The following is a 22,427-nucleotide window of genomic DNA, read 5'->3' as shown; positions in this document are numbered from 1 at the left end:
ACCATAACGACTGTCACCACGGCGGCTGTGGCCAGAAAGCCGCGTTTAATCTATACCTGAATCGACTGAAGCTGGATCACAGCCGTAATGACCAGCTGCAATGTAGTGAAATACTTACGGGAATGAAGGAAGAATATTTGTTTGCTGCAAACGCCCGGAGTGGGTGAGAGAACAAACTTGCGTTAATGATATCCTAGTTGAAATCAAGAGGAAGAAGTGGGCTTGGGCAGGGAATGTAATGCGAAGGCAAGATAACCGCTGGTCCTTAAGGGTAACGGAGTGGATTCCAAGAGAAGGCAAACGTAGCAGGGGGCGGCAGAAAATTAGGTGGGCAGATGAGATTAAGAAATTTGCGGGAATATGGTGGCTGCGGCTGGCGAAGGACAGGGTTAATTGTAGAGACATGGGAGAGGCCTTTGCCCTGCAGTGGGCGTAGTCAGGCTGATGATGATGATGATAATGATGATGAATGGGAAAAACAGCGCAACGGAAGACGACACAGGAGAAGGGGAAACACCAGCGCTGGTGCTTGTCCTTCTCTTGTCTCGTCTTACGTTGCGCTGTTTTTTCCAGTTCTTCACACATGTCCCAACCAGCCCGTATTCGCACTCTTCTGGAATCAACAGTGTACTTCACATCCGCTCATTGTTTAATCACTGGACTGCTTTAGTGCAGGTGCAATTCGCTGCGATGGTCGTATACAGTAAACTCCGAACAGGTACGCACTGACGACGCAGTATCATGGAGTCAACTTTACGTCGCTGAAAAACATACGGACCACGGGGTTGAAACATCTCACCAACCTGCCTAACGCACTTTTTACTTACTTGCAGGAACAGCGTTTTTGTTTTTTCGAACGTCCATTGATTCACACACCGTTGAATAGCAAAATATTCTCATTTCTGAAGCACATCTTCAAGCTACAAACCACTGCAGTCGCCAGGAGGGAAGAGCGATCACCGGCTCGCTGCTTGAGAAAGAGACCGCGTGGTGCCGCCACCGTCACTGAAACGGCCGAATACGCCGCCTATGTATAAGCTTCACCTGACCTACCAATGGACCTTTTTTTTATGCCGCGCAGGGTTGGAACAAATGCCATTCTGAGCCTTCATGAATCCTTACTCTTTTTCAACTATTTCGATGGAAGCAGCGAGGCAGGAGAGGTAGTCGAACCGCAACGTTTTTTAGAAGTTTGCGCCTTCTTGCTCGAGTACAAGGTCTCCGGTTCGTTACCTAGCCTCATGCCAATGCAGACGAGCATGGGAAACCGCTCTCGGGCCATGATTTCGGCGCTCACTGAAGGGGCGTTTCGTAGCTGCTATTCTTCCGAAGCGCTCCGCTGCGGTGACGAGCCGTAATCGACTAAGGCCTAGCAATGCCCAACGTGGTCGTCCTTCATCAGAAGCATTCCGTTACGGTGCTGGTCCGTGGTCGAACTTGGCCACTTTGACGCAGTTTTGGCCTACGTGCTTGTCATTCATTCGAAGCTCTCCGCTGCCGTGTCGGGCTGTTATCAACTTATGCACCCGTGGGCGAGTGGGACCCCACATGTTGGTAATTCACCCCATGCCGGGCCGATGCCGGGCCGGTTACGATGCCGGGCCATAATCGACCTAGGCTATCTAGGGGTATTGGTGCCCCATGTGTTCATTATTCACCCTAGGCACTCCACTGCCGTGCAGGCCCGTAATCGACCTAGGTGCCCCATACTGTGGTCCTTTATACAATGCACACCGCTGAGTTGCCGGCTTGTAATCGACCTATACGGTGCCTTGCTTACGCCACCTAGGCGTAGCTGTGCCCCAAGTGGCAGTCGCCCATCGCCTAGCTAGTCGCCTAGGTAGACTACCAAGACCTTAACATTAGTAGGTAATCTCCCTGATCGGTGGAAACTACTTGGCTTGAATCCCGATACCCCGATGATTTTTACAGCAGACTTTAAGGACGTTTTGCGAGATGTTCCTCCTTTGTAGATTGCCTAGCCGCCTCTGCATTCCAAGTAAGACTGGAAGTATGCGGTGCTTAATGTTTCCCGAAGTGGTATTGCCGTGTTAACTGCATGCCCGGCTATTATGGCATAACGAAATCGTGGTGCCTAACATCAGGAGCGCTGTCACTGACGCCCACGATGCAGCTGCTGAATTCAACCATAATTACTTGTGCAAAACCTCTTCGCAGCTCGTATCAAAGGCCAAGAAATCGAGCACTTCCGGGTCTGGCCCTTGGTCTTCTAGCTTGACTGCCGCTCCAGAAGAAGACATAGTCGAACTCAACGCAGAAGCCAGGCGAAGAGTTTGAAAGGGCAGCATAGCCATCTGCCGCAATGACGCTTCCTACAGAGCCGTTGTTGCTTCCGGGGCCGACGCCATCGGTGTCCAGGTTCTGCATTCGCAGACGGCAGGACGACTGCCGGGAGATGACGCTGCGCGTCCCTTGTTTGGAGTCCGGCTGGGGCACGCCGACAGCAACTCAGCTGCGGCGACTGCTAGGCCTGCACTGCGCCGTGAACCAGGTGGTGGCCGGAGACCGTTGCGAGGTGGCCGTCTACGAGAGCCTCAATTGGACAGCAACCATGACACTGCGACTCGAGCGGTCACCCAAGGACTCGTTCATGCATATCGTACTTAAGTGGTGAGCACGACAAGTCGTTCTGGCTTTGCCCTTGCCTGTCTTCTTTCAGCCTCAGCAATCATTTTGTCAAGCATGTACTGTCGCATAAGTTGAGAAACTCCTCATGTGCCCTGACATGGGTCCAAAAAGCGGAGGTTAGCTGATGCGTGCGTATTGGAGGTTAGGTGACTGCAGCACCATTTGGGCAATCCAAATGCATATTGAACCACTACTATTTATACCGTGATCGAGGGGAAAGGCTGTTGAGCTTCATCAACAACTCATTGCGCGAATCATTGTTGACACCTCCGTCTGTTCAGAAACCGAGAGGCGTTTATGCAGACATCTCGATTTATAGTTTCGTCCCTGGTGCAATTAAAGAAGTCTCGGTTTCCGCATGCTCATAGGCGCCGTACTGAGGTGGTTGAGGGTGGTGACAGTACCGCCATTTCAGTTCGAAGATATCGCTTCATGCGCCTGTACCGGCTTTTGGTTCCGCATGTTCAGTTTACTTTCTTCTCCGCAGGTGCGACCAAGACCAGGAAGCGGCCAATAACGGCACGGCTGCGGGAAAGTCCGGCCCGCCAGAATGGTGGCTCGCATCCGAGGAGCTCGAGGAGCACTGCGACCCATACGGCAGCAAGGTCGCCATGGAGCACAAGGACGTACCCGTAAACGCGTTTGCCCTCGGCTGCTTCCTCGGGTACAACACGTTTGTGGCGCACTTTGACAGCGCCTACACCACGCCGCCGCCGCCACCGCCCTCGTCGTCCAAGTCTTCATCCTCTCCCTCCGGTCAAACAAAGTCTGTGAAGCGGGGAAAGAAAGGAAGAGGGACCAAGTCTAGCTTCCCGTCAGATGGGACAAGCTCGACGACGAGGAGTCTCAAGCCGTCGCCGCCTGCGCCCTCGTCTGAAGGATTTAAGGTGACATGAGATTTCAGTATAGGTGTTCTCAGACGGAGTCTTTCCAAAATTTGGAGTTATGGCAGCTGTGAATGTTTGCATGGTGAATGGTCATGAGAATAAACCTTGTTGCTGTCGGTGAGGGCTTAGGGTAAACTAAAATACAGCCTGAATCGCAAGGGGGATATGAGAAGAGTATTCGTCACTATATCAGGCGATACGACGGCAGTGGCAGCTCATATATGCACATTAAAACTAACGCTGTCCTCCCAGATCAGATCATGGGTGCGTGAAGGCAAGGGAAATTTTCGGGCATGATAGCCATGCACTTTACACAAGGGCCCTTTTCAATTCATCTGCATGCCTCACTTTTCAGATTGGCTCGCTTGACGGGGAGCATAAATTGCCATGTGGATGGAATTCATGTAACGAGCAGCTCCAGAAAAATTTATGGGGTGCCTAGCCATTACAGATACCAGTAAGAGAGAGAGGTGCGGTGCTTTACACGGCACGGTGGCTTAAAACAGTTTTATATACTGCGGCCAGTATAAACGACCTGCGATTCACCGTTCAAGATTTCTTAGGGCATAGTGATTTGAAGAAGTGACGCTATGTTGCATGATATCGCAGATGTGGATGCTATGCCGTGCCCATCCTCAGTCTTAGAGAGGACTTTCAAGGGTTGTATAGACAGTGCTTCTCCTTACATAAAACAATTGGAGCGCCAGGAATGTATTATCCACTCTGCATGGTGCAAAACTGTACCGACATGGATAGACCTGCGATTCTTAGGAAGTACTGCAAGTTCACAGTGTGAGCGGAAGAATTAGGTTTTAGAGCTGTCTTCTGAACGCCTTCTCTTGCGCCAGGTGACGCAGTGCAATGCGCACTTTGAGCACAGTTCCAATGGCTTGTATCTGTACTTCGTGGACGTCCGCAAGCGGAGCTCCACGCTGTACCGGCTGCTGGTGCGGTACTCGAACGTCTGCCGCATCATTCTACGCAAGACGTCGCCAACAGCCACTATTGTCTACCTACACCTGTTGCACCCGCCGCTGCTGTACAAGGTGTGCGCCGGTAACAGCTCCACTAGCCAGTGCAACCGCGAGGGTGACTACCTGCCACAGGTGAGTAGTGCTGTATCGTTAAGTGCTTTCAATGGACTAAACAGGAAGCCTGGCTGTCTCCAAGAACTGTCCTATGCCCTTACGGTTTCCCTTCCGCTACAGTTTCCTTAAGTCGTAGAGTTTGCATTTTGCCTAGAAGGCCAACTGTAGGACTACAAGGAAAGTTGACGGACTTCGAGAAAAGCTGTATGAAAAAGAGCTAGAAGATCTACCAGTGGGGCTAGTTGGTGTACCATCTGTACGGTTTTTGAAAGCGCTAACTGTGCGCTGAAACGGGCACGCACAAGACGGCGCGCTATAGAAACCAAGGCCTGTATAGAAACCTGTACAGAATCCTGGACGAGTGACTGCTGACTGCTTGTCTACTAAAAGTGTAGGATGAATATTAAGAGACATAAGACGTATTTTAGCGCTGCTGGGGCCTGTCTTCGGACTTGCTCTTCCAGTCAACGTCCACTGCTACTTACGTAACTTAACTCTAACTGCTCAGCTTGTGTTTCTCAGTGACTGGTCTCTCTCAATTTTTTTCAAACCTTGTCCAACTCCCGTCCTTTCTCGAGACTGCTTAGCCTCTCTCCTTTCAGTAGAAGCGGTAACGGACGTCGGACAATGGGCATTCACACAAAAATGCCATATCGACTGCCCTAGTAGATATGCAGTGTCTACTTGCAAAAGCTTAGTTTTACGGCAATAAAGCTGGAAGAGATTTTGCCTCACCGCAGAAGGAACTCAACGTCAGGTGCACTGCATTTTAAGTCCTTATCTTGAGAACCACATTACCTGGCCCAAACACGCGCATATCCATATCTCATTCACGAAGCTTAGTGGTAGAGTGACAATACAGTCGTGGCTTCACTGCATTCTTTGTTTGGCAAACATTAAGCTGCGACAATGGCGGTCCATAGAAGCTCCTTACTAACACAGCCATTAGTGTAGATGATGGGCGCTGAAAATGAGGTCAGTCATCATCATCATCATCAGCAGCAGCAGTCAGACTGTGCCCACTGCAGGACAAAGGCTTTTTCCTTATCCCTCCGTTTAACCCCGTCCTTCGCCAGCTGCGGTCAACTTATCTCCGCAAACTCCCTAATTTCATCCGCCCACCTTACTCTCTGCCTCCGCTAAGCTTGCCTTCTCTTCGAATCGGATCTGTATCGAGTCTGTGACCATAAAGTACCATCGGTTATCGTGCCTTCCCATCACGTGGCCTGCCCATGCACTGTTCTTGATTTCGACCCGGATATCATTAACTTGAGTTTGTTCCCTCGCCCATGAAATAAAAATAGAAATTGAGTCCAGACAGGCTCGAAATAAGGGACGCATCAGCCTGCTCAGCCACCACCTTGCCTGACGCAGTTCGACCTGTCCGAAACCACCCCGTGGGACCGGGCCGTCGAGTTCGGCGAAGGACCCTTCAACTGCGGCGCCGACGTTCTGGGCAGGAGCCGCGTGATGCGGCTGACGCTCAGCGGGCCGCGCCACTGGGCGCCCCTCTGCAATCTGATCCTGCGCACGCGCAACAACGCGCAGGTTTTTTACGCGCCCGTGCGCGAGTTGCAGGCGCGCCAGCTGAAGGCAGTGGCCAGGCCCAGCGTGCAGGACTTCGGCGTCATGTACGCCTTGCTCAGCGTCTGGTCCGAGAGCTTCCAGGTAGGGTTTCAACTCACTGCACGGATTTCTTACCCCCGACAACAGATATCAAAAGTTGACGAATTGAAAATTTCCCGGAAACGTAGGCATCGAACCGCGTATCCCCGTCAACATTTCTTGTTCTTGTCACTTCCAAGCATCCCGCTCGCTATATAGGGTGCGTTCATGCCTAACAAAACTGCCCGAAACCGACAGACATGCAAGGCAGTCAGTACAAAATTCCAATTACGTGTCGATATATACATCGGGATTAGGTCAAGTACATGACATGGACATAACTTTCATGTACTTGACCTCATGAAGATTCATGTCAACTACATTCTAAACGTACCCGCCGCCATGGCCCAGAGACCACGCTGCTCGGCTACTGACCCAGAGAATGCGGGTTCAATCCCGGCCGAAGCGCCACGTTTAAATGAAGGCAAAGCGCAAAGTTGCCCGTGTGCTGTGCGATGTCAGTGCTCGTTAAAGATCCCCCGGTGGTCGAAATTTCCGGAGCCCTTCACTACGGCCTCCCTTATAGCCTGAGTCGCTTTGGAACGTTAAATTCCCCATACGACACCATACCATTGTGAAGACAGAATTAAATAAGGGTTATGGGGGATTAGCGCCCCAAAGCGACTCAGGCTATGAGGGACGCCGCAGTGAAGGGCTCCGGAAATTTCGATCACCTGGGGTTCTTTAACATGCACTGACATCGCATAGTACACGGGCCTCTAGAATTAGATAAGGATTATCACGAGTGAACGGACGCTGCTTCAAAAGTATACGCTACACCGCGTGGTCGGATCTTCGCTCTTGATTAATAAAGGTGATCTTCGTTCGCTTATTTGCCGCCATGGCAGTTCTGGCGTATCGCGCTGTACCTCAGCCAGGCGCAAATAGAAAACTGCGTCATTATTCTATGCGCGAATTTTTGCGGACTTACGGTGTCATTTGGCTTTTTATGTGGCAGCTTCCCGAAACCAAAGTTGAACAAAGCGGGAGGATAACTTCAACGGTGCTTGAAAAGGACATTGTCGAACGCGGACGAGCAACGCGTGGACTATCGCTTTTGCAGGTCACCGATGAGCTCGCGATGGACGCTCAGAGCTGCCGGGAAACATTCAAGGAGTTGGCTGCGCGCGCCGAAGAGTGTCCCCGTGCCCTGGAAGAAGCCCTCTTCGAGATGTATTTCTCGCTTAGCCAGGGAAGGGTGAGAAACCTTATTGGCAGGCTGGCTTTAACAAGAAAAGCTCAAGGGCTCTCTAATGGCCATGCCCCTGCTCTAGTGGGGAACGCTTTTGACGATAGCAGAAACGTTAATAAAAAAAAAGTGCAAGACTGCGCTCGAGTGATCTGGAGATATATTGATTGTTACAGTGAAACCTTCCATTATTTGAAAAAAATTGCATTCATAGACGTTTTACCACTCAAATGTTTTTGTCCAGAATTGTTGGGTACGAATAGGGGCACATGGAAAAGTGAATGGTGTGTAGCCTATAGTAATGGATGACATTTTCAGGAGCTGAATATCAAGGTGTCATTTTAAGCGAAAAGTTAAGATTACACGTAGGAAGTGCCGGTGAGCCGTGAGCCTTATGTATTTTTATTTTTATTTCATTTATTCTCGGACTATAACCTTATCTTCTTCCTTGAATCCCTTTCGATGCTCTCTGCACATCAACGTTATCCTCTTAGTCGCCCTGGTCACTGCGCAACGCTGGAGCAACACTTAATCCAGCGCGTCAAGAACAGCGTGACACCGCGCGCAGGTGTTCTGGTTCCGCACCGCCCTGGAGCGCCTGTACTCCCGGTATCGGGCGCACCGGCAGCGCACCGACGCCTTCACAGGCTCGGTGATCGCCCAGGAGCTGCCGTCCATATGGTCAAGGTGCGCAAGGTGATCCTTACGCCCACTCGACGCGTCTACCTGCCTCCGCAGCTGGTGTGCAAGAGCCGCCTGCTTCAGCACTCCGACCCAGATTACGCCCTGCGCATCGTCGTGCGGGACGACGATTGCAAGCTCATCTCTTTCTCGCTGGGTGCCTGCAAGGACGACTTCCTCAACGCGGTACGGTGTTTAGAGGTTCACCATCGCCCGGTGAATCAGTAGCCGTAGCAGGCTTAATTTTTGAACAGGTGCAGTAGCTGAAGCACGAGAAAGAAATTGGCTGTGGTTTAGCTCTGGTTAACTAAGTTGCACATGGCGGAAGTCTTTTTTTTTTTTTTTTCTTCCCGCCCTTTTGCTCCATTGTATCTTGTTTACTCGTTTAAGTGGACAACATTTGAGTGCACCTCAAATCTATGCTGTGCGTCGGCCACTGTTTGTCTCTATACACTTTGCTAGCTGTCCGCTGTGTTAGGACTCAGTTCTCTGTCCATATTCCCCTCCCGCTCTTCCTTTTTTTTTTCCTCCCCTTTTTTCCTTTTTTCTTTTCTCCCCGCGACCGCATACGTGGGTGGCGGGCGACGACATTTACCCTCCCCACCCCCTGTCCCATTTGTGTATTTTTTGTTATTTTTTTCTCTTTTTTTTTTCTCTTCCCTGAGCCGTTCTTCCTTCTGCAGTGTCGGCTTGTTTTGGCTCAGGTGTCGAACACGTGTACAGATGGAGACCCTTTAAGAAGGTCCAAGAACCATGTAACCTCAGTCTTGAAAAAGGACAGGCTCTGTCCGAAACGTCGACTCCCAATAAACGAAGCGTTTCTCAATTTCGCATCTTATTTTAAACTAGCAACCAAGTACGTTTACCTTATTGTGCTATATATATATATATATATATATACATATATATATATATATACATATACATATATATATATATATATATATATATATATATATATATATATATATATATATATATATATATATATATATATATATATATATATATATATATAAGGGAAGGGGAATGAGGGGCTCGTTATAAACATGACAGAAGCCAACAGCGACAGAAACCAAGGGGCACAGGGGATTTTTTTAAATTTTTTTTAATCGATTTATTTTGTGGTGTTGATCAATTTAGAATACCACTGAATATGCCATCGCTTAAAGTAATTGATTAGAAAAGCAGAAGAAAAAACAACCACACGCCGCCGGTGGGATCCGAACCCACGACCTCCGAATTACGCGTCCGGTGCTCTACCACTGAGCTACGGCGACGGCTGTCAAATCTTCTACTTTCGGGGGTATTTATGTTTACAAGCAACCCAACCCTGAGAGTGTTTTTTCTTCTGCTTTTCTAATCAGTTACTTTAAGCGATGGCATATTCAGTGGTATTCTAAATTGATCAACACCACAAAATAAATCAATTAAAAAAAATTTTAAAAAATCCCCTGTGCCCCTTGGTTTCTGTCGCTGTTGGCTTCTGTCATATATATATATATATATATATATATACATATATATATATATATATATATATATAATACCCAACGAGGCGACACCTCCTCTCCCTCTACCCCAGCTGAGCACATCTGGTGGAGTGAGCGGCCACGGCATACGGCTCGTGTGCGACCATGCGACGAGCCGAGCTGGCTGGCGTAGTGTTGCTTTCGCAACGAAAAAATGGCTGGCGTATAGCATTGCGAAGCACGAAATGATGTGCGAAAGCACGGCTTTTGCAGGTGTACACCAACGCTACGTACCTTAAAGGGAGAATGAGGTGTCCCCTGACCCAGGCAGCCATTTATGCGCCTTTTCTTTCCTCAAAAATTGAGGGAGCGGAAACCTTTCGCTTGTTTTGAGGAAAGGAAATGCGCATAACCCGCAATTTGTTGGTGGATGCCACCGCCTATAGTCAGAGGTGTTCACTGAACCAGTGAGCCAGTTACATTACTACTTAGGGGCTGCACACGCACAGACACCCCTGAAACCTGGAGGGTGCGGCTATAAGTGCTTTAGCACTAAAATGTACAGGAAATCAACAGTTTCATACGACTAATGTACGTTAGCAGTGGTACTACATTTCGAACTCGCATTGATGAACTTCCAGTTGCCTATTATAATTTGATTTCAGTGTCGCTTTTGAGTTCCGCTGTTGCATGGATTCAGTTGGGTGGAGTACAGAGGAGGGCACAAAACTGAATAAATATTGGATAGGAACACTGAAGAAAGTTGAAGGATGTGCTCCTTGCGATGGCAATGTACAGCTCCCATTAGGTTCTGACTTCAACCGTGGGCTCGTTTTGTGTAGGTGATCAAGCCTCCGCTGTCGTCCGGTCTGAAGATTGGTGGCCGCCGATTCATGTTCCTGGGCTGCTCGACGAGCCAGCTACGTAACCACGGCGTCTGGTTCTACGCGCACGACAGTCAGGGCCGCACGGCGGAGCAGATACGCGATGGAATCGGCGACCTCTCCGCCATCCTCAGCGTGCCCAAGTTCATGCCACGGCTCGGACAGGTCAGGAGCCAATCAAGTTCTTGTTGAGAGAGGTGATGGGATAGGCGAATAACTGACATGAAAATGTGTGAGAAAACCTCTTCGCTTTTTGCAACACAGATGGTGTTTGTAAGGAAGCAGAGCCCAATAACTGCGCCATTCATCTTCGTTCATCACACCTGTGAGGTCACGTGCTTTGCGTTAATCCACACATGCTTGCATAGCATCTTTCGAAACGAACACCCTTGTAGCAAAGCGAATCCTTCATTTATCAATCCACTGCAGGCAGGTCAGTGACGAACGTCCGCAGCAATCAGGCGCCATGTGCAGTGGCTCAAAGCCGGCTCTGAAAATATCCTCGAAATCATACGCCACATCCTGCACGTTTTCGAATCTAATGTAAGTGTGTCGAAATAATTTCAAGAGGGAATGGAAGGTAAGACTAACTTCCACAAATAATCACGATACTGCACGGACAGTGCCCAGAGGTCTAACCACGCTTATCAGCCTCCTTTGGGAGTACCAGTTCCTCTGCTTGAGGTGTTGCATCCTTTACACACACTCCTCTTTTGTCTGAGAAGCCATTCATTATTGTTCTCTAGACTTGCGCAAAAGCTTCCCTACTACCGGCTACATAGCCTTGAATTCTGTGTAACCAGTATTAGAGCCAACCAGCTAAGGCGGGTGGCCCACTCGGGAGAACTTTTTTTTCTTGTGCGCAGGCCTTTTCGCAGTCGTTGGGTCTACTGTCGGTCCCGATCCAAAACACGACTGTGGAACCGGACATCCGGCACGCAGGCCATGGGTGCAGCAGCGATGGTTCCCGTCGCGAGTACATTTTCAGCGACGGCATCGGGCGAATATCGCACGCCCTGGTGCGCAAGGTATGTGTATTATCGTCATCATCGCCAACCAAAGTAATAAACTTATTGTAAACTAAAGGCGCCAAAAACCACACACACAAGAAGAGAGAACGGGACAGAGCGCCAATCACAACTAGTTTATTTTGCACACCACAGATACATATATACACAGCGCCAGCGCCTGCGCAAAGAACAAAGAACAAAATTACGCATCAACGCGATAACGACTGCTCAAAAAACTTTCTTTCCGCTTGATAGAGAGATGCGGAAGTCTCGCTAACACACGCACTGCCTTTTTTACAGGTATAAAACGCTTCAATCAGTTCTCTGGCTTCAATATTGCTGCTTCTGGCAAGGATCCGCACGGATGAAAAGCATGGCTCACAAGAGCGTGACGGGCAGGATCTGATATGTTTCGGCAAATTTGTGGTTTTTTGGCGCCTTTAGTTCACAATGAATTACCAACTAGCCCAGCAAGAAGTTCTCTTAATAAACTTATATTCGAGCGTTAGCTCATAACTCTTCCCACTGTTATACGGCGGGTAGCGGTGAATTTGGCAGGTGCTATGACTCTTCGGCGCAATTACCATGGCTCGACGAGCGAAATCGGCAACCTGCCAAAGCGCTGCGAGGCGAGTAGCAGCAGTGCATGGCTCTGAAAAATTCATTGTTCTCACTCCTCTGCAAATGCTCATACACTCGCTTTACACACCCGGTAACATTCCTGTGGTTTTTTTTTGTTACCAACAAAAGCCCTTTTTTTCTGCCTCGCCCCTTACACAGCCATCTTGTCCGAACGAACTTCCTGAGAGTAACACTCCACCCAGAACTCTGCCGCCCGTACTATGCTTTGCTTCTTTTTCTTGAGAGAGACCATCGGGGGTCTGTTGTGAGCAATGCATGTGTTATCAAAGCCCAAGTGCTGCCCGTGCATTGCTTACTCATGCACCGTGCACGTGGCAAGTTTGCATTCCTTGAATGCAGGAACCTATGATGCATATGATAATGTTTTACAGCGGCAACTGTATACGAGACTTCTCTGGGGCAAGCATTGTCGCCGTCGGTGGCAACCACTATGTCGTAACTAAAAACTCGCCTTCGGGCCGCTTAGAAAGTTATAGACTGGGCGCTCTCGGCAATGTGTCCTGTGTGGCTATGGTGACCTAGTGGATCTGGCCATTTTGACGCTAAGAGTGAGAAAGATGAGCGCCAGGCCAGAGGAAGGCTTGTACCGGTACTGAACTGGGAATCACTTATTCCCGTAGCTCCCGCATATCAAAAGGCTGTGGCTGTTTTTTTTTGCATAAGGCGTGTACTGACCTAAGTATGTAGTCGTTCGCCGAAGGCTTAATTTTCCGCCCTACCGCAGGTCCATCACGCCCTGGAGCTAGATGAAGGCGAGGAGCCGTGCGCCGTGCAAATCCGCTACGGCGGCTGCAAGGGAATGCTGCTGCTGGACCCGACGCTGAGCGGACGCCGTATCATCTTCCGCGAGAGCATGCGCAAATTCCACTCGGACCACTCCGACCTATACGTGCTGAAGACGAGCAAGCCCCGTACGTTGCCTCCATGCGCTACGACAGTAAAGTTCAGGTTCTCTACCTTCCTCGCACCAGAGGTGCCCCGCCAGAGACGGTTTGATTAACTTGAAGACTGAAGCTCTTCGCACCAGGGGTGCCCCGTCAGAGACGGTCTTGTGATGAGTTGAGACGCAGGGGTAAGGCGAATACTTGACGATTTATATACAAATATTTACAGCGTATACAAGTTCAGGCACTAGAGACATTAAACAGCAAAAGGACAAACAACAAAAAGGCGGAACTGGCTAACACTAGGGGAGGCCCCTACTCGGCATAGCCGAAGATGCATAGCATCTCACCTTAGCGCAGAACTCTTTTTCTGGCGCCGGAGCCCGGATTTAAAGACTTCAAGGCCCGGCCCACATTTGGTAGCACCCAATCATTCTACACTCTTCATATGATTGGCTAATCAAGAGCATGGGCAGCCCTCCAACTACCGTAGGGTAGATCACCCTCTCCACCACAAAATAAAAATAAAAACAAACGCAAATACACATTCGTGCCAGCACGTGCGCGAATCGGTACCGCGGGGCGGGGGGACACCCGTATTTCCCGGCGCGTTCGCGAGCGGCCGCGTTCCAAGAAAGGAGACGCTTCGCTTTGAGCGCCCCCAGCCGCGTTCCGATGACCCCGCGTACACTACCGATCCCTTACAACGACCATCGACAGAAAGGGCTTAGATAAGAAGCTGGTGCCGGAGGCACATAGTTCCGAATATACAACTCAAGAACGAAGCGGCTTTTCTCCGTCAAAGGACTCCCGTCCAGCCAATGGCGTCGGCCGACTCTGATGACCCAGTTAGCGTTACAGTGCTGGCAGCGGCGCGACAATGCAGGGAGGTGACTATCACCGACCATAGAGGGAGTGGACAATCGCCTTTCATCTGCCACTTCCTGCCTTGTCATGCTAGCAGTGTCATGAGAATCGGCCGACGCGACTTAAAACGACGCCACTTAAACTCCTTTGACGCGTAAAAGCTGCTTCATTTTTCATTTGTATGCGACTATAGTTGCGCTGTGTCCTAATGGGCTTGTGCTGGGCTTCTTACGAGTATCTTAGCATAATTTTAAGCGATCCACACTTCGGGGTTTTTTTTCGGGCATACAATAAATTGTCATAAAGAGCATCCCACATTTGCTGCTTAAGTGTAATGCCGATTTGTTTGTTTTTTTGCGTGGCCATGTAAAGTCATCGACCAAAGTTTACGGGAAGCCGGTTTGTAGACAAAATTTCCCTCGTGGTCAGACAAACCTATTAACTGAAAGGCCAGAAAATGGGAGGGGAATGCCTGCTCTACCCGGTGGAATGAATACCAATTGAATGAATAGCGACGCAAGATGGTGCAATTTTTTTACGCGAAAATTTGAGTGTACATTTACCTCTGAGTGAGGCGATAACATCGATGATTTAATGCTTGAAACGGTGACAGTCATCCACTGTTCTGTACTTTTGTCGTAGCTACCACAAGTAGGCAGAAGGCATAGTCATCGAGCCAGAGTATATTATGAAGCATGGAGGGGGGCGCCTTCCTTCTGCGTTGCACTTCGCTGATTTAACGTTGAGTATAATTCGTGGCATGCGTTGCATAAAGTAGAGGATTACTGCAAGATGGTCACATTTTGAGCTTGCAGCGCAGACAGTATCTACGGCTTCTCGCAGGCGTTCTTTACCTGAACCGGCCTATGATCACCATCTTGGAGCAGAGTGGCATCAAGGCCAAGGTGTTCCAGACGCTGCAGAACAGAATTCTCGACTCCTTCATCGACAGTATGATGGATCCCCACGAGGCCGCGCAGGTGAAAATTTTTCGTCCATATTCGCAGCTTTTTGTGCCATGTGTGATGTCAGTGTTTGCAGTGTTCTGCATATAACTGAAGGCCATATACTACAGCCGATCCCATTTTAGTCTAATTACTGAAGCCCATGCACGACAGCCGATCCATTTTAGTCAAAATTCGAGAAAAGGTTCAGGATTTCGGCGCCCAGGTGCAACGGCCTATGAAGCAGGACGGTGATTATGAGCATATGAGACGAAACTGGGCGCCTTATTAACTACGCAGGTTCTGTGCGCCTACTGCGCCATGCGTCTTCCGTACAAGGAGCTGGCTGACGTGGGCATCGACCTGACAGTGGAGCCCTTCTTTCGGGCTCTGGTTCGCGCCGTCAACAATAAGGTCCTCAGTGAGTGAAACGCTCGATCTTAACCGTTTTTGTTGGTTTCGTAGTCTGGGAAGAAGGCGCAGAGAGGCAGCATCCTGGCCCTGACTACGTATTTTGTTTGTTAGTTACGCTCATTTTGCAGGACCTGCCAAAGTTATCGCAAATTTCCAATTGCTTCACGAGATGTTTCTTGTCGGTTTTGTGCGCATGGTTAGCGTAATCATAAGATTCTTGATATGAGGTGTATGTAACGGAGAGTATTTCAAATGCACCAGGTGAGTGACCATCCAAAACCTATCGCTTGGATTAGCCGAGCCTATTGCGGCAATCATTGTAGTTATGACACTTGGCGGCTAGTATAAACCTGCATTTCTAGAACGCGATATTCGGTCCTGTGTGCCTTCAGTCAGTGAATAACATATTTCTGGCTCGTGGACGTGTCTTGTAATCGCCGACGAAGGCATATGGCGCCTAAAGGGCCGGCTTAACATTCAGAAAGTTCTGGCAAACATTAGTTAAAGATGGCCCATAAAAATCAATGTTTCCTGAGGGCCAACATCAGCTCGTAAGGCATCGAATGGCCCTCAGGAAGCATGCTGAAACTTGTCTACAACAATGCGTGAACGACGAACCGTTGACTATTCAAAACGGACAATGTATGCGCTTACGCAGAGGAGCTGAGGACCAAGGCTCGTATCCTGGTTCCTCCGAACTACGGGCGCACCATGTTCGGCGTGCTGGATGAGACCGGCACGCTCGAGTACGGCCAGGTGTTCGTCCAGTACTCGAACGACATGCTGCGGTACAAGGTCAACGACCCGGCGACCATACTCGAACGTACCCCGTTAACCGTGTTCGTGCTAGCAAGCATAGTGCAGCATAGTCTGGGTGCGTTTAGGCAGCAGCTTTCGTATTTTCTTCGAAAATCTCCACCATCGGAGGATCTAGTACGAATTCCTTCTGTTGAGCGATGGGAGGCCGTGCTGGTCAGGTCGGACCCGGGAATTCAAGCCTTGGCCACCGAGTGGGCCGCTCAGGTCACCGCCAGCCATGGCTTGGTGGCCATCTAGCGCGGACCGTCTGCATCTGCATTTTTGACGGAATAAATGTTTTCCAATCCAATCCATGGATGTGAACACAACTAGAAATGGTAGGGGCATAAAGTTCGAGTGTACAGGCTTTAAAAGCGTATACAAACGTGCTGCGTGTTCGCGGGTGGTGGTCTCAGAGATGTTGACTGTAGTAATCGGATCGAAACGTAAACTACTGCGGCGATGCTCCCGAGTTATTACAGTCCGTATTCGTGGACGCACGCATAAATTTCTCGTGTGCTGGAAATTATCTCGTTTCTGCCTCGTCTGCGATATCCCCATCTAATCACGGCATTCTTATTTTTAAAGCCGATGCTAGGACTTCACTAATGCTCAGTTGACCGAGAAATGTCGCGGATATATCTTGGGACACATCCGTGGTTTGTAACCCGTGTTCGGGATCAATGCCTTTATGTTGACAGCATGGGATATGCAATAAAAGAATATAAATGGCGAGGTACCTGTTCGTTGTGCGCTGCTATACTCTCGATAATTTTGCGAAACCGTCGTTGGGAGCGAAAACAGTATACAAAGAACCACCATTTTATATATGGTCTCGCGATGAATCGACTTTTTATTTCCGTTATATCGCACTTAGGAGCCGATAGGTTATCGCATGAGATTCACTTTCTTTTTTTTTCCTTTTTTCACCTAGGCCGCCGCGGTGGCTCAGTGGTTATGGTGCTCGACTGCTGACCCGAAAGACGCGGGTTCGATCCCGGTCGCGGCGGTTGAATTTCTATAGAGGAGAAATTCTAGAGGGCCGTGTACTGTGCGATGTCAGTGCACGTTAAAGAATCCCAGGAGGCGGAAATTTCCGGATCCCTTCACTACGGCGTCTCTCATAGCCTCAGTTGCTTTGGGACGTTAAACCCCATAAACGATAACCATAACAACAATCTTTTTTCACCTGAATTTGCAGCCCCACTTGGCGTTAGTGTCACTGAGTTCTCCCATGCTCCGTGTGATGTGCAGGCGACGTGATCGTGACCAAGAACCCGTGCATGCATCCGGGGGACATCCGCAAGCTGAGGGCGGTGAATGTGCCGCAGCTGCATCACGTGCGCGACTGCATCGTCTTCCCTCAAAAGGGAGAGCGTCCACACCCCGACGAGATGGCCGGTACTACACAACCTTCTTGGCGCGCTCCATGTTGACATTGTGCTGCGCGGGGACGGATGGAACCGTCGCTTTCAACGTTTGTGACTGAGGGCTTGCCTTAGTTCACATGCGCGTTAGGACTACGCTCTGCCAAGGACAGAACCCCGTGGTCTTGCCTTCAGAAGACACCCGGATACCTTCGTCGACGCTTAGAACTCATTATGCTGCAGAGACCCAAAGAACGCCTACTGGCGTAATGAGGGATAAATCCCTCGCTTTCACCTTTCGTAACTGCGAATTTCTAGCATTGGGCAAAGATTCAGGAATTGTTCCAGAACCTGCGTGACTTGTGTAAGGAGGCACAGCGCTTGTCAATCGCTAAAAAGAAAGTAACCGTGCTTTGCCTGAACCTGCATGCCGTGAGCGCTGTCACAGCACGAAAAAAATTCACTGCGAGGATGCATGATCTGGAGCGCAAAATATTTCGTAGTTTGGGCTTTAGGAGTTTGAGCGATTCCTCTAGTCGTAGAGGCCCATTCACCATAACTGCTTTCACAGACGTCCGCATACAACTTCTTTCTAATGGTCCCTAATGTGGACTCCGCCTGCGCTCAGGGTCTGACCTGGACGGCGACGAGTACTCAGTGCTATGGTACGAGGACCTCATCTTCAAGAGCAACTGCAACCCCATGCATTACTATAGCGACCCGCCCAAGGAACGAAAGGCTCCCATTGGGGTGAGCTATATCGCTGATTACTCCTATTAGTCTTGCTAGGTCTCAGTGTGGGCATGGGGAGGGCTTGTTAATTTTGGTGGGGTATTTTAGGTGTTATTGGGCCAGTGGCACCAACTGGAGTAGTCCCTACGACGAGATAATAAATTTTTCAGCAAATTCAGCGGTGGGATACGGCGAAGCCTGGATTGTCACTGGCTGATCACAAATGAGGCTTAATGAGGCCCTAATATGTTGCAAGCGTCCTTTTAGTATGAAACGAGGCAGTAATCGAATTACCATTCCGTTTTAGAATAGGCTGCATCACTGAAAAACCTATCGTCTACTTTTCCGAAGTTTTACTTGCTTGTAGAAAGCATAAATAAAAGGACACCTGGCTGCTCATTTGGAACTCGCGAGAGGCAGCGCTCTTTGCTCAATTGTGACTTTACCTTGCAAGCCTGGCTCCGTTTTGGCCATGTTAGGTTTAGAGCGGTGGCTGAACCATTGGACAATGTCCGTAGATAAGTGAACATAACCAAAACGATCAGAGCAGATGATCGTTCACAAAAAAAACCATCCGATACTTGCTTATAAACACGGAATACCTGCAGTACTGAACTGTGCGAAATACCTCGAGCACGTACTAACTATGGTTACCAGATGCTACATAATATGCGCTCTAAACAAACGAGTTCTTTCATAGTCACAATACTGTTTTTTTTTCTAAATGTATCATAGCCACAATGATTGCACTTTCTACCTTTTTCTGCTTTGCACCGTACATTGTATACTTCATTAAACACTCTCCTAATCTTGTAATTGTCTTTGCTTATCTCTTGGTTTTGTACCAGATCCTCCCATGTCTGATGCGTTGTGTTTGTACTCTAGTTTTGTTTCCAATGCCATGTTTTCAGGGACCGTGAACCCCGTCAAGCCCCGTTAGGCTTTCTGTTCATGGTCCTCAGCGTCTTTAATGTTGATGTTGGAATACAATAATGATGATGATGATCAAACTTGTCTGAGCTCCTGTGAGCTGTCAATGATGGCGCCCCGAAAGCGTGCAGCATGGCTTACCCTTCTAAGCACCCTCTTCTCTCAGAAAACAAGATTGTCTTAAAACACAAGTAACGCATTGCCGCGGCTGTGCTGCGAAGTTGAGTGCGAGGAGACGGCTGCTAAAAGTCGGCAATTCCCTCCCGCTCCAGAGTAGAGTCAGCAACGCTGGTCTAGAAGCGAACCGCTCGCGCTAGTTCCCTCAAGAGTGCCACCAAAGGTTTCGCACACGTGTAAAGACCCTGATCTCTAGTTTTTTTGAAGGATGTAAAGGGACGGTGTGAAAAATTCTGTTTATCGTCCGTCTGACGAGAGGACTTCCCTTCTTATACGGCGACGACAGGTCCAGGACATGGTGGACTACTTCTGCCAGTACATCAAGGGCGACAAGATCGGCCTCATCGCCAACGCGCACCTCGTCTGGGCCGATATGCTGGACGGTGGCATCAACTCGCGCCGCTGCCGTGACTTGGCGCGTAAGTGCGCCGTCAACCTGGACTTCGCCAAGTGTGGCGACCTGAAGGGCTTCCAGAACTCCGAGAAGCCACCCATATACCCGGACTTCATGGAGAAGCTCGACACAAAGAACACCTACTGCTCGCGCAAGGTGCTCGGGCAGCTCTACCGGAACTGCAAAAAGGTATGCTCCCGCGCTTGCCAAGTTGTGGTTCAGACGGCTGCCCTTACTCTGATGACTAAGCGTACAGAAATAGTTGAACCGCGTTATAACGACGCTGATTTGACCCGGCAATCACTTCCTGATAACCCGTCTTGACAACTTCCAAGGGGAATCATCGCTTTTCGTGATATCCATTATTTTGTTATAAACCGTTTCGCTATAACGAAGTTCGACTGTATGTAGGATATGATGTGTGAGACGATAGTGCTGTTCATAACGCACATGTCTCGCCCGGAACACGTGTTTGCTCCGTGTCTGTGTTGTTTGGCGCTATCTTTACTACCCTAATTGCACACTCAGGTTTTAGATCTCGCGAACGGCCACCTCTGCGACTTTTCCAAGATGCTTAGGTTCCATACGTGGAAATGAGCGACAGGACTGTGAAATAGCCGCTGTTTCCTTCAAGGTTGGCATCTACAAGATCCCTGTTTGAAAACGCTCGAGGAGCATTGCGGCAACCGCTAGTTCAGGGCCATCTGAGCTCTTGCACGAACTTTTCGGTTGAATTTGATGCTAGTTTATCGCATAGTTATAACTTACAAGCCCCGTGAAGCTTCTGACGTGAAGATCATATGCCAGCGCGGCTTATCACATGTTGATCATCGCATAAACAAGTACGTCTTAAGCGTAATTGGTTCGAGCCGTACTTCTTACGTGATAATTAGCAATGTATCTATGAAGGTCTGAACTGAATAGGTTACGGCATGAAAATTTTATGAGCCACGTAGCACATACCATGCCCGAGATTGTACTCCATGGCTGCTTCTGGCGATGTACCATCTTGTTCATTTGCATGGGCGAATAGAACCATAGCGTTAGTGCGAATTCAAGAAGCTCAAAAAGCTCTGCTTCACCCCTCCGTGGAACTGCGGCAGCCGGTTTGGGGTTTTCGTTCTAGGATTCACTGTCAAACTGCCAACTATCAGCATGGGTCTAAAGAGGTCTTATACGACATGTCAATTTTGCTGGATAGGACAGTTTGGACTTCTTTAACCTGCCCTCACTTTCTCTCTACCGACTACCTTTGAATATCAGTACGGGGAAAATTTGATTTGTCGAGTCAGGCAGTAGCTCTGAAGACACAGGAACAATTTTAATGTACTATCGGTGACAAAAGTTGCTGACCCCTCCTTCACGCCGGCCTCGACACCAGGAGTGCATCATCATGTGGCATGGTTCTTCGGAACTTGGAATGGAGGCATGTGGCATGTGGAGAGACATGGGAGAGGCCTTTGCCCTGCAGTGGGTGTAGTCATGCTGATGATGATGCGTTCACGGATGCTGTCTGCATTGTTTATTCATGATGTGCTGAATGCGCGCATCACCCTTTTGTGTCGTCCTTGTGTGGTTCCGGTGAACAGGTTGAACTGAGCACCCAGTGACTTGAAGTGGTGGAAGACAGCCCTCCGGACCCTCGACTGCTGCTTGAGGGACGAGAACAGTTCCTGCTAGAAGCCACGTCGGCCTATAAACGGTACGCACTGTATCTCAACACTACAGTAGACAAAGTGCGCTGCAGCAAAGGAGTCGCAAGATATTAGCGTTTTATCATAATTATGCCGGTGTTCTCTTGCTACTGTAGGACAAAAAGAAGTTGCAGTGTTTTAGCCTAGTTAAACCGAGTAGACGTGCGGAAGCATGTGTTTATTCTCGGTCTCTTCTTTCTGGAATCTGCATGTGCGCGTTTCTCGCTATTCATCTTCGCGCCCTCTTTCCACTCTGGGGCAGCTTGCGCACGCTCCTCCGAACTAATCCGAGCTTATCCGAATCACACCGAGCTACACACAAGATTTTGAAGCGAAAAGCTTCACTAGGCTAATCAACACCGAGTCTGGCGTATGCTCCGTGATCAGAATTAGCCACAGCTGCGCGTGCGCAGAACCGAGTGACGTCACAGAAGAGGCGCAGGTGGTCGGAGCGGCCGCCGCCGCAACCGCCGCTGCGACTCCGCCGCCTGACCTTTCGTCGCAGCCAGACGACAAGCGCGGGCTCGGGCTCTTGAGAGACAACACGGCTCCCGACCTGGAGTATATTATGTAGACGTAGCAGGGCCATCGCCCACGGGATTTTACACGGCCGCTGTCGTTCACCAGGAAATGCACGTTGGTGGACTCTCTTTTCGAGCCCCGAATTCAATGCGAGCCGAGGAAGTAGCGATAGCGCTTGCTGCCGCCCACGCCAATTCGAGAATCATCATTACGGACTCCCGAAAAGCATGTGATCATTACTTGGCAGGGGAGATCTCCCCCTTAGCTGCTTAAATTTTTAGACGGACTGCCACTGATCCAACACTGAAAAGAATCATTTGGGCTCTTGGCCATCAGGGCTTACGAGGTAATGAGGCCGCTGATGCGGCTGCCCGCGCGCTTATTCACCGGGCTCCTCATCCCAGCTCTTCTGGCTCGGAGATTAACCAGCCGCTGCTGCGATTCAGGGAAATAATAACGCATTATAGCGACAACCACCGCCTTTTCCCGGCCCCTGCAAAGGGGCTGAGTAAGACGGGGGAGCGAACTTTCAGGCGC

At 49.5% G+C, this 22,427-nt stretch overlaps 1 protein-coding gene and 1 pseudogene across 1 annotated transcript in view; both read left to right on the top strand.

Moving 5' to 3' along the window:
- Window positions 1–2,349, top strand: part of LOC149356587 (uncharacterized) — a 79,245-nt gene extending 76,896 nt beyond the window's left edge. Inside the window, exon 19 of the mRNA XM_089584200.1 lies at window positions 2,179–2,349. Within this exon, the coding sequence (XP_089440326.1) occupies window positions 2,179–2,298 (120 nt within the window). The 3' untranslated portion in view covers window positions 2,299–2,349. The remainder of the gene's footprint in view (window positions 1–2,178) is intronic.
- Window positions 2,324–16,160, top strand: LOC149356586 (uncharacterized; annotated as a pseudogene).
- Window positions 16,161–22,427: the final 6,267 nt, after the last annotated feature.

The sequence above is a fragment of the Amblyomma mixtum genome, chromosome 3 (genome assembly GCF_055824585.1).
Source record: "Amblyomma mixtum isolate Tamu chromosome 3, ASM5582458v1, whole genome shotgun sequence".
In the NCBI taxonomy this organism is placed as follows: Eukaryota; Metazoa; Arthropoda; class Arachnida; order Ixodida; family Ixodidae; genus Amblyomma; species Amblyomma mixtum.
The sequence above is the reverse complement of the archived record's forward strand: the minus strand, read 5'-3'. Positions and strand labels throughout refer to the sequence as shown.